At 36.2% G+C, this 12984-nt stretch overlaps 1 protein-coding gene across 2 annotated transcripts in view; it reads left to right on the forward strand.

Moving 5' to 3' along the window:
- The window catches only part of GLRB (glycine receptor beta), a 90039-nt gene that overhangs the window by 20245 nt on the left and 56810 nt on the right, over positions 1-12984 (forward strand). The window contains exon 2 of one of the 2 annotated variants that reach the window (XM_053583467.1): positions 6017-6177. The exons of the other annotated variant lie outside the window; for it this stretch is intronic. Within the exon in view, the coding sequence (XP_053439442.1) occupies positions 6113-6177 (65 nt within the window). The 5' untranslated portion in view covers positions 6017-6112. The remainder of the gene's footprint in view (positions 1-6016; positions 6178-12984) is intronic. 2 annotated transcript variants of the gene reach the window in all.

A 12984-nucleotide genomic window follows, 5' to 3' on the forward strand; every position in this document is an offset into this window, starting at 1 on the left:
GAATTTATTACTGTCTTTTGATGGACTGAAGAATTTATTTATTTATTTATTGGAGACAAAGTCTCACTTTGTCACACTTGATAGAGTGCTGTGGCGTCATAGCTTATAGCAACTTCAACATGTTGGGCTCAAGCGATTCTCTTGCCTCAATCTCCCAAGTAGCTGGGACTACAGGCGTCTGCCATCTGTACAGAGGGAGTACAGGTCTCCCTCTGGCTCAGGCTGGTCTCAAGCCTGTGAGCTGAAGCCTTGGCCTCCCAAGTGCTGGGATTACAGGCATGAGTCACTGCACCCAGCCACAGAAGAATTCATTTTTAATGAAGTTTTATTATTAATACTTTTGCATTTTGTTGAAGAAATATTTCTCTACTCCAAGGTCAGAAAATTGAATCTTTTTTGTTTTATTTTTTTGGAACGAGCTTTATTTTTTTGTATTTCACATTTAGATCTGTAGTCCAGTCCAATTTATTTTATTATTATTTTTTAGTTTTTTGCAATTTTTGTCTGGGGCTAGGTTTGAATGCGCCACCTCCGATATATGGGGCCAGTGCCCCACTTCTTTGAGCCACAGGCACTGCCCATTATTTTTGAGTATGATGTAGAATAATGTTAAAACTCATTTTTAAAATAAGGATGTCTCAGTTTTCCAGCACATTTGCTGAAAAAATCCTGATAGAGTACTACCAAATAGCACTTGAGCCTTTGTTGTAAGTCAGTTGCTTGCTTCTCTTTTCTGTCCCTGTGGTCTTTTACTGCTTACCCTTCTGCCAGTGACACACTCTCTTATTACCATCGCTGTGTGCCTTGCCGGGTATGTCCTGTCCAGCTTGTTCTTGCTCAGCATTACGTTGATAATTCCAGGTCCTTTGCATTTCCCTATAAATTTTAGAATTAGCTTTTCCTTTTTAATACAACAGACAAAGCTGGGATTTTTATGTCATAATGTGGACTAAATGTTATTTTTAATTTATACTGAAACATTAAATTAGAAGGTAAATATAAAAGAAGACACAAGAATAAAGGCCAAGTAAACATACACCGAATGGGAATGAAGTTATTGACTATATCATAGGAATAACCTACTCTTTTCGTAAATTTCAAATTAATATGAGAGTACAAATGTTCAGGTTACATTTTTTATTTTTCAATTCTAAAGGTAAATTCAAGTTGTAGTTGAGTCCTTCACCCAAGGGTTGTGCTGAACACCCTCATCTTGAGCGCATTAGGTGAGATCCCGCCAATTGCCTCCTCTCCTTTCTCCATTCTCCTCCCCTTTGCTAGATTATATTTGTGTTTTATCTTTTGTGTGGGTGTGTATTTGTTCATATATTGGTTTCGTATTAGTATTCAATATATTGGATACTTTTGTTTTCCATTCTTGAGATTCTTTACTAAGAAGAACATGTTTCAACTCCATCCAGATAAACACAGAAGTTGTAAAGTCTCCATCTTTTATGGCTGAATAGTAAGTACTCCATGGTATTCACATACCACAGTTTCTTAATTTATTCATGTGTTAATGGGCATTTGGGTTGCTTCCACAGGTTGGCAATTGTGAACTGAACTGCAGTCAACATTCTGGTGCTGATGTGCTTGTGGTAAAATGACTTTCGTTCTTTGGGGTAGATACCTAGTAATGAGATTGTGAGATTAAATGGAAAGTCACCTTTGAGTTCTTTGAGAATTCTTCATACTTCCTTCCGCAAAGATTGTATTAATTTGCAATCCCACCAGCAGTTCCAAAGTGTTCCCTTCTCTCCACATCCATGCCATCTACTCTACCATCTGCAGTTTTGGGACTTTGTGATATAGGCTAATCTCACTGGAGTGAGGTGATATCTCAGAGTAGTTCTGATTTGCATTTCTCTGATGATGAGAGACAATGAGCATTTTTTCACGTTTCTTGGCATGGAATAACCCCCTCTTCCATAAAGGTTTTTATACCTGGCATAATGATAGGTTAACCATACCAAAAACAAACCATAGCATTGAATAGTATTCTTTGAAGAATGAAAACTTAGGACTTTCTGTTTCTTACCTTGCGTGCAATTATCATTATTAATGAGGGGTGGAATTCCATGAGGGCAAGTGTTCGGTATGTTTTGTTTGCTGGTGTTTTTCAATGGTGTTTTCTCTATTTCTCAATAGAGAAATTCCTGCCTCTAGTAGGCACTCACTAAATATTTATTGGATGACTGGGTAAATCTACATGTAGCAATATTCAGAATGTGTAGTTCTATTTAAGTGTGTGTTTAAGAGTGGCAAATAGTTAGAATTCTTGAAAAATTTGCACTGAAAGAATATTTGTTCACCAAAAGCAGTGTTAAGAAAATACAGAAAGTTACAGCTGTTAATAATCATTTGGTAAAAGTACTGGATAATAGTTTTAAAACATAAATTTTAAAAGCAGTCACATTAATATATTTCTGGTTTCCTATAAGCTTCTAAATTGTTTATAATACAATGCAGTATATTCATTTTTTATCTACGAGTTACTCCTATAAGACCTCTTAATATCTGGTGGACACCTAAGAAAAGTTAGCTCGAAACTTTTAAGGAGGAAACTAAATCTGTCTGACCATTCTTCCACTAACAGGCAAATAGTCTCATCTGTATTATCATTTTCCTTCATTCCTCCCCCTCTTTACTGTGAAGGAGGTCTCCACTGTCCCATCTAAGGCTAATTCTATTGAGATTTAGATCTTATTGTATCCTGTTTTGTGGGTGCAATATGAAATTGAAATTAACTTTTGCAAATTTATCCTTCAACTGGATCTTTTTTAATATACTCAGGTTTTTCATTACCAACTAATGAAGAGAAAAATGTTGATACTTCTTAACCCTGTGCCCATCTCTAGTTGTCACTGTGTCTTTCTCATTGTTTAGAGTTTCTATAGTCAGACTTTTCTTTTGTAAGGGGGAGGAATAAAAAGACCAGATGTAGTTTATTAATCTCCAGGGTTTGAAATAGTTAGAGACCATATTCACTGATGTTTCATCCTGGTGATCTTTAGTTTTTATCATTTTATGTGCCGGGTTCTCCTTAGAAGAAACCCAAGAACTTATATTTTGTTTCCAAGTAAGAGCTATGCAAATAGTTCAAACAATAAGCCAAGTTAATTCAGTAAAATAATGTAAACTCATTTTGACTGACTTTTTTCTGCACTAAATCGAGTGATAGATAATTAAAAAGTCATTGTGCTATATGTATAACAGCATAGATTGTTTGGGGGAGAATTATCAAATAGTTTTTTTCGTGTTTTGAGTCAGAGTCTCACTATGTTGCCCTGCGTAGAGTGCTTTAGCATCACAGCTCACAGCAACCTCCAACTCTATGGGCTTAAGCGATTCTCCTGCCTCAGCCTCCCAGGTACCTGGGAGTACAGGTGCCCGCCATGATGCCTGGCTATTTTTTGACTGTAGTCGTCATTGCTGTTTGGCAGGCCCAGGGTGGGCTCGAACCTACCACCTCTGGTGTATGTATGTGTCCTAGCTGCTTGAGCTACAGGCGCCGGGCCAGTAGAGATTTTTAAAAATGTATTTTACTATGCAAAGAACACTTGACATAAGATCTACTTTCTTAACAGATTTTTAAATGTAAAACACTTAATCTATTTTACAATGTAAACCACAGGCACAGATCTAGAAGTTGTTCATCTTGTGTAAGTGAATCTTCATACCTTCTCCAGAGCGATTGTCCATTTCCCCCTCCTCAGCCTCTGGAAATGACCATTCTAATCTCTGTACCTGTGACTTTATTTTAGATACCTAATACAATTGGAATCATATGGTATTTCTCCTTTTGTAATGGGCTTATTTTACTCAGCATACTTTCCTCAAGGTTCATCCATCTTGTTGCAACTGTGGAATTTCCTTCATTTTTAAGGTTGAAAAATATTCTATTTTATGTACACACTTTTATGCATTCACTTTTTGACAATTATGCTACAATAAATATGGTAGTGCTAATATGTCTTGTTATGGTTTTGACTTGCATTTCCATGATTAGTAATATTGAACAATTGAACATTTTTTAAGAAACATGTTGGCTACTTGTGTACCTTCTTTAGAGAACTATCTGTTCAAATCATTTTAAAATCAGATTATTAGTTTTTTGCTACTGAGATGTAGGTGTTCCTTATATATTTTGAAAAATAACCCTTTTATATGATTTGAAATATTTTCTATTATTGCAAAGGATGATTTCTCACTCTGTTGATGTTTTTGTTGTTATTATTGCATAAAAACATTTCAGTTTAATGTACTTCCATTTGTCTATTTTGAATTTTGCTGCCTATGCATTTGATATTATATGCAGGAAATCATATCTAAGACCAGTGTTGTGAAGCTTTTCTCCTGTTTCCTTCTAGGAGCATTATAGATTAAGGCTTTAGGTTTCTGTCTTCAGTCCATATTAGTTGACTTTTGTGTATGATAGAAGATAAAAGTCCAGTTTTATTATTTTCCTTGCAGATATTCAGTTTTCCCAGCACCATTTGTTAAAGAGACTTTTTCCCATTGTATAGTTTTAGCATCCCTGTAGAAGATTGGTTGACCATGTAAACCGGGTTTATTTCTGGGCTGTTTATTTCATTGGTCTCTAGATCTGTCTTTATGCCAGTGCCATACTGTTTTAATTATAGTTACTTTGTAATATATTTTGAAATCAGGAAGTAGGCTGCCTTCAGCATTGTTTTTTCTGAACATTATTTTGGCTGTTTGTGTTTTTAGTAAGAATTCTACAATTGTTTTTCTGTTTCTATATTAAATTCCATTGAAATTTTGGTAGATTGCATTGAGTCTGTTGATCCCTTTGGGTAGTGCAGACATTATAACAATGTTAATCCTTCCAATTCATGAACACAGGAAGTCTTTCCATTTGTGTCTTTAATTTCTTTTATCAGTGTTTTATAATATTCAGTGTATGAGGTTTTTTATTTCCTTATTTAAGGTAATAAATATTTTCTTCTTTTTATGTTATTGCAAATGGGAATTGTATTCCTAATTTCATTTTCAGATATTTTGCTGTTGATATATAGAAAAGATATTGGCTTTTATATATTGATTTTGTATCCTGCAACTTTTCAGAACTTGATTATCAATTCTAAGTTTGTTAGGGAAGGATATGTGTATGTGTCTCTGTTTAGGAGATTATGTCATTAGCAAATAGAGACAATTCACTTCTCTCTTTCCAATTTGCATGCCTTCTTTTTTTTCTTATATAACTACTCTGCCTAGGACCTCTGGTACTATGTTAAATACAAATGGCAAGAGTGGGGATACCTGCTTTTGTCTTAGTGTAAGGGTAAAAGCTTTTAATTTTTCACTGTTGAGAATAATGTTAGCTATGAGATTTTCATATAGGGTCTTTATTATGTTGATTGATTTCAATCAATAGAAATATGTAATTTATTTCTATTCCTAGTTTTTAATTGAGTGTTTTTTTATCATGAATTAAATTTTGTTAAGTGAATTTTATGCATCTATTAATATAATCATGTGATTTTTATTTTTTATTCTATTGGTGTGGATGGTTTATCTCATTAATTGGGTTTTGTTTATTGAACTATCCTTACCTTCCAAAGATGAATCCCACTTAGTCACGATGTATAATCCTTTTAATATGCTGTTGAATTCTGCTTGCTAAGATTCTGTTGAGGATTTTTGCATCTGTGTTCATCAGGGGTATTGGCCTATAGTTTTCTTGTGATATCTTTGCCATCAGTCATCGGTGTGAGAGTAATGCTGGGCTCATAAAGACTTTGGAAGTGTTCTCTACTCTTCAATTTTTGAAAGATTTAGAGACATAGTGGGTCTTATATTTCTTTAAATATTTGGTAGAATTAATCAGTGAACCATCTGGTCCTGGGCTTTTCTTCATTGAGAGGTTTTAATTACTGATTGAGTGTCCTGACAAGACTGTTCAGTCTTGGTTGTGTCTGTCAAGAATTTTATCTGTTTCTTCTAGTAATCCAGTTTGTTGGTGTATAATTGTGTCTGCAATTTCTTTCTGCAGTGGGTCCTTGGTCTCAGAGATTTGAAAAATGAATCCATGGACTACACAGATCAGTGATAGGACAGAATTTATTAGGCAGAAAGAAATACAGAAGGAATGGAGGGCAACAGAACCTCTGGCAGTGGAGTTGGTCGGGGGAGGGCCCAAGTAGGAAACACCAGGTGGGTCTTTTGTTCAAGAATTCATATAGCACTTCATAAACAGGAAGTTCTTGGGAGTAAAAATCACACTTGGCCAGGATCTGGCAGACAGAAAATATTTTACCCTTGTTGATTAGGGAATGAGTGTATTAACAAATGACTACAGTCCTTCTAGATACAGGCAAAGAACCAGAGTCTATGCTTTCCACTTCAGGAAGGACCTGCCCATATTAAATACTTGCCAAACTGCTCTCTCATCTTGCTTGTATTCAGAGAGTGCAGTTTGGAAGAAAAACATCTGTTTATTCAGGCCTAGAAAATGGGGGTCCCTATCCAGCCCTGAATGGCGGAACCCTGTACCATAATTGTTCATAGTAGTCTCTTATAATCCTTTATGTTTCTGTGGTGTCTGTTTTAACCAACTATTTTATTGATTTTTTTCTCTTACTTTATTTCCTCTATTTCATTTTTTCTACTCTAGTTTTTAATTTGTTCTTTTTGCTAACTTTAAGCTTTTCCCCCCTTCATTTTCTAATTCTTTGAGGTGTAAAATTAGGCTACATATTTGAGAGTTTTCTTCTTTTCTAATATAAGCATTTATATTATATGCTTCCCTCTTACTGTGGCTTTTTCTTTGCATCCTTTATCTTATTATGTTGTGTTTTGGTTTTGTTTGTCTCAAGACATTTTTATATTTTCATTTATATTTTTTCTTTGATCTATTGGTTGCTCAAAAGCATGTTGTTCAAACTTTTCCATGCATTCTTCTGCTATTGATTTCTAGTTTTATCCCATTGTTTTTGAAAAGATATTTTATATCATTTCAATCTTTTTAAATTTGTTAGAACTTGTTTGGGGGCCTAACATATGATCTATTCTGTAGAATCTTCTATGTGCACTTGAGAAAAATGTGTATTTTGCTGCTGTTTGATGAAATGTTTTGTATCTATTATATACAAAATAGTTTGTACATAATACAAAATGGTTTATAATATTATTCAAATCCACTATTTATTTTCTCTTTTTTGTGTGTGTGTGTGGTTTTTGGCGGGGCTGGGTTTGAACCCACCACCTCCGGCAAATGGGACCGGCGCCCTACTCCTTGAGCCACAGGCGCCACCCCCAAATCCACTATTTATTTGTCAACTTTTTGTCTGGTTGTCATATTCATTATTGAAAGTGGGGTATTGAAGTCTCCTCCTATTATTAATTGCCGTCTATACTCCCTTAAATTCTATCAAAGAATTCTACTCCTGTGTTGAGTGCATGCATGTTTATTATTGCTACATTTTCCTGGTGGATTACCCTTCACCACATTACCCTGGTGGATACCCTCCGACAATATTTGACGTAAAGTCTATTTTGTCTGATATAAGTATAGCCACCTCATGCCATAATTTGTTTACCATTTGCATGGACTATCTTTTTCCATCTTTTTTTTTTCACTGTATCTGTGTCCTTAAATTGAAAGTAGACTTCTGCTTAAGAGCATCTGGTTGGATCTTTTTTTTTTAAATCAGCCATACTATGTCTTTGGATTGAGGAGTTTAATCTATTTTAAAGTACTTATCAATGGAAAAGGATTTACTATTATAATTTGTTAACTTACTTATCCATCTTTTTCTCTCATACTGTCATTGTGTGTGTATGTGTACTTTTTTGTGTTTATATGCTTAGAATCCTTTCTCTTTTTTTGTGTGTGTGTAACTTCTATATATGTATTTTTTGTGGTTACCATGGGACTTATAAAAATATTTTATAATTATAATGGTCTATCTTAAACTGATAATATCTTAATAATCACATACAAATATTCCATACTTTTACTTCCTTTCACTCTTACTTTGTTATTGATATCTAGTGACATATTTTAATTTATTTTTAAATAAATAGCTATTTTAATGATTTTTCTTAAGTTTTATGTTAGTGATATAAATTATAATAATTTATAATATTAAATTTACTGCACTGTCACCACCTCTGAGACTCTGAGCCTTCTTGTCAGAACTGTCACTTCCAGAGGCTGCTCCCCTTTTCCCTTTTCCAGAACCAGTTTTTCCTTTGGATGGCATCTTTGAAACTTGTCATCCCACTCACTACTCCTGTTAGCATTTTTTATCAACCTGTCTAGTGATGATAAGCCTCCTCAGCTTTTGTTTGTTTGGGAAAGTCTTTATATTTCCTTCATTTTTCATGGCCAGTTCTTATCAGATATAGTATTTTTGGTTGACATTTGTTTTCTTTTCAACTCTTTGAATGAATCATTCTACTGTCTCTGGCCTGCAGGGTTTCTGCTGAAAAGTCTACTGATAGTCTTATGGAGGTTCATATGTACATCACAAGTGGCTTATATCTTACTGCTTTCACAATTTCCTCTTTGCTTTTGACAAAGACCAGGAGGGGAGGATCTTCCTTTAATGTGGGTGAGCTTTCCTCAATCAGCTAGAAATCTGGATAGAACTAAAATGCAGAGGAAAGGTGAATTATTTCTTTCTTTCTATGTCTCTTGGAGCTGGGACAACTTTTTCCTCCTCTATGTGGATTTCAGAATGTAAGGATCTTTGGTCTTTGGAATGCAGGACATATATACCAGCAGCTCCCTAGGTTTCAGACATGCAACCTCAGACTGCTACACCATTGCCTTCCCTGGTTCTAAGGCTTTTGAAGTTGAATGCAGTCATGCTCCTAGCATCCCAGGGTCTCCTTTTTGCAGATAGGTCTGTAATTGCATAAGCCAATTTACCTAATAAAACCCCTCTCATATGTCTTCCTATATGCAGGCACATATTGTTTTACCATGCTTCACTTTATTGTGCATTTCAAATAGTACTTTTTTTTGCATTGAAAGTTTATGGTAACCCTTCATTGGGTTACCAATGGGCCTCATCTCTCCCTCTTCTCAGGCCTCCCTGTTCTCTGAGGCACAACAATATTGGAATTAGGCAAATTAATAACGCTTTAATGGCCTCTAAGTGTTCGAATAAAAAGTTGCTCATCTCTCACTTTAAATCAAAAGCTAGAAATGGGGCAGCACCTGTGGCTCAAAGGAGTAGGGCGCCGACTCCATATGTCGGAGGTGGCGGGTTCAAACCCAGCCTTGGCCAAAAACCACAAAAAAAGAAAAAGCTAGAAATGATTCAGCTTAGTGAAGAAGGCATGTCAAAAGCCAAAATACACTGAAAGTTACACCTGTTTGCCAAACAGTCAGGCAAGTTGTGAATGTGACGGAGAAATTTTTGAAGAAAATGAGTTGTGCTAATCCAGGGGACACACAAATGATCAGAAAGCGAAAGAGTCTTGTTGCTAATATGTTTTAGTAGTTTAGAGACAAAATCAAACCAGCTACAACATTTTCTTAAGCTAAAGCCTAACCGAGGGCAAGGTCCTAACTCTATAGTTCTGTGCAGCTTGGCAGAGGCGAGGAAGCTGCAGAAGAAAAGTTTAAAGCTAGCAGAGGTTGGTTTATTAGGTTTAAGGGAAAAAATTCATTTGCATAGCGTAAAAGTGGAAGGTGACTCAGTAAGTATTGATATAAAAGCTGCAGCAAGTTATCCAGATGATCTAGCTGTGATCATTGATAAATGTGACTACACTAAACAACAGATATTTGGTGTTGACAGAACATCCTTATACATATTTTATAGCTAGATAGGAGAAGTAACAGCCTAGCTTCAAAGAACAGAATGACCCTTTTATTAGAGGCAACTGCAGAGTTGGTGACTTTTTTTTTTTTCAACCTTTAAGTTGAAACCAATGCTCACTTACTATTTTGAAAATCCCAGGGCTCTTAAGAATTGTGCTACACCTGCTTTGTCTGTGGTCTATAAATGGAAGAACAAAGGCTGGGATGACAGAGTTTCTTTAAGTCCTACTAACTTTCTTTGAGACCTACTGCCAAGAAAAAAAAAAGTTTTTTTAAAAACTTGTTACTGCTTATTACAATTTACCTGGTCACCCAAGAGTGCTGATAGAGATCAGTGTTGCTTTGATGCTTGTTAACACAACAACTATTCTGCAGACTGTGCCTCAAAGGGTAATTTATGTTCAAATGTTTTAATTTAATAAATACACCGTGTAAGGTTATTGCTGCCATAGATAGCAATTCCCCTTGATGGATTTGAACAAAATAAACTGAAAATATTCTGGGAAAAATTAATTAATCATTCTAAATTCCATTAAGAACATTCACAATTCATAAGAAAAGGTCAATATATCAATATGAACAGGGGTTTGGAAGAAGTTGATTACAACTGTCTTGGATGACTTTGAGAGATTCAAGATTTCACTGAAGGAAATAATTGCAAAGGTAGTAGAAATAGTTAGAGAACTAGAAGTAGTCGTGTAGCTTGAAGGTGTGAATTAATTGCTGCAATCGTATGATAAAACTTGAATGGTTGAGAGTTGCTTCTTGTGGATGAACAAAAAAATGGGGGGGGGTTCTTTGAGATGGACTCTATTCCTGTTGCTGCTGCTGTGAACACTGTTGAAATGACAACATAAGATTTAGAATGTTACATAAAGCTGGTTGATAAAGCAGCATCAGGGTTTGGGAGGACTGATTCTGATTTTGAAATAAGTTCTACTCTGGGGTTGGGTGCCTGTTTCTTTCTTTTTTATTTTTTTACTGGGTTATTATTATATTCTTTTTTTATTTTTAATTTTTTTATTAAATCATAGCTGTGTGCATTAATGAGATCATGGGGCACCATACACTGGTTTTATAGACCGTTTGACACATTTCCATCACACTGGTTAACAAAGCCTTCCTGGCATTTTCTTAGTTACTGTGTTAAGACATTTACATTCTACAGTTACTAAGTTTCACATGTACCCTTGTAAGATGCACCGCTGGTGTAAACCCACCAATCACCTTCCCTCTACCCTCCCTTCCCCTCCTTCTCCTCCCTCTCCCCCTTCCCCCTATTCTTAGGTTATAACTGGATTATAGCTTTCATGTGAAAGCCATAAATTAGTTTCATATTAGGGCTGAGTACATTGGATACTTTTACTTCCATTCTTGAGATACTTTACTAAGAAGAATATGTTCCAGCTCCATCCATGTAAACATGGAAGAGGTAAAGTCTCCATCTTTCTTTAAGGCTGCATAATATTCCATGGTGTACATATACCACAATGTATTAATCCATTCGTGGATCGAGGGGCACTTGGGCTTCTCCCATGACTTAGCAATTATGAGTTGGGCTGCAATAAACATTCTGGTACTAATATCTTTGTTATGATGTGATTTTTGGTCTTCTGGGTATATGCCTAGTAAAGGAATTAAAGGATTGAATGGCAGTACACTCACTCAGAAACTTTTGGGTGCCTGTTTCTTAGTGGTTAGGCCACATGCTCTGAGGCTGGTGGGTTTGAATCTGGCTGGGGCCTGCTAAACAAACGAACAAAAAAAGATAGCTGAGAGTTGTGGCAGGCTCCTGTAGTCCCAGCTACCGGAGAGGCTGAGGCAAGAGAATCCCTTGAACCCAAGAGTGTGAGGTTGCTGTGAGCTGTGACACCATGGTACTCTACCAAGAGTGTCAAAGTGAGACTGTCTCAGTAAAAAAAAATTAAAAAAAAGAAGTTCTACTCTGGATAAAATGCTATCAAACAGCATTGCATGTTACAAAGACAACTTCCTTAAGGAATCAATTGATGCAGTGAACTTCATTGTTGTTTATAATAAATTGCCACAGTCACCCCAGTCTGTAAGCACCACCCCTATCAATCAGCAGCCCTCAGAATTTTGGCAAAACCCTCTACGAGCAAAACATTACAGCTTGCTGAAGGCTCAGATGATTGTCAGCATTCTTTTAGGAATTAAGGATTTTTAAAATAAAATTTGTACATTTTTAGACATAATGCTATTGTACATTTAATAGACTATAATATAGTAGCTATGTTTTTAGCTTTTATGTGCACTGGGAAACCAAAAAATTTGTGTGACTCGTTTTATGGTGATGATCATTGTACAGCAGTGGTCTGGAGCTGACCCCACACAATCTTTGAGGGATGGCTATGCATCGCATTGGTTCTCTCTCTCTGTGAACCCTGACCAAAGCAGTTTGTTTCAGTGTGCTTTGTTTTTTTTTTGGGGGGGGGGGTATGGGATTCCTTGGGTTTCCTGGATCTGCATGCTTATTTCCTTCTCCAGATTTGGGAAGATTTTAACCATCATTTCCTCAAATAAGCTTTCTGGTCATTTCTCTCTCTTCTTCTTCTGCAGTTCCCACAATACACACCTTGGTCTGCTTGATGGTATCTGTAGGAAAAATGAATTTGTTTCCCCTATTCTCTACTTTCCATTCAATACAGTATCTCTGATACTTAAAGTGTGTGTGGTTTTTCCTCAGATGAGTATCAGTAACTTCTTCAGTAAATACCAGTCGGCTGTCCTGTGATTCATTTTTAGCATTTTCTCCAGGTACTGTCAGATCCCACAGCTTGAAAGTCAGTCTCACAAGACGTCTCCTCACTTTAGATGCCAATAACAGATCTCAGGTTGTGTCCTGTACTTCTAACCAACTGGCTATCAATCTGTGCTTCCATACCCTGGTCCTGAGGGTTTATGAATTTGCTGGAGTAGCTCCTAGAGCTTAAGGAAACACTTTACTTATGTTCACCAGTTTATTATGAAGGAATACTACAAAGGATATAGATGAACAGCCAGATGGAAGAGCTGCATAGGGCAAGGAATGTGAAAAGGGCCCTGGGGCTCCCGTGCCCTCTCTAATTACCCTGCAGGACCCTTTATGTGTTTAGCTATCTAGAATGTGAAAAGGGCCCTGGGGCTCCCGTGCCCTCTCTAACTACCCTGCAGGACCCTTTATG

This window comes from Nycticebus coucang, chromosome 1 (assembly GCF_027406575.1).
Source record: "Nycticebus coucang isolate mNycCou1 chromosome 1, mNycCou1.pri, whole genome shotgun sequence".
NCBI classification, from domain to species: Eukaryota; Metazoa; Chordata; class Mammalia; order Primates; family Lorisidae; genus Nycticebus; species Nycticebus coucang.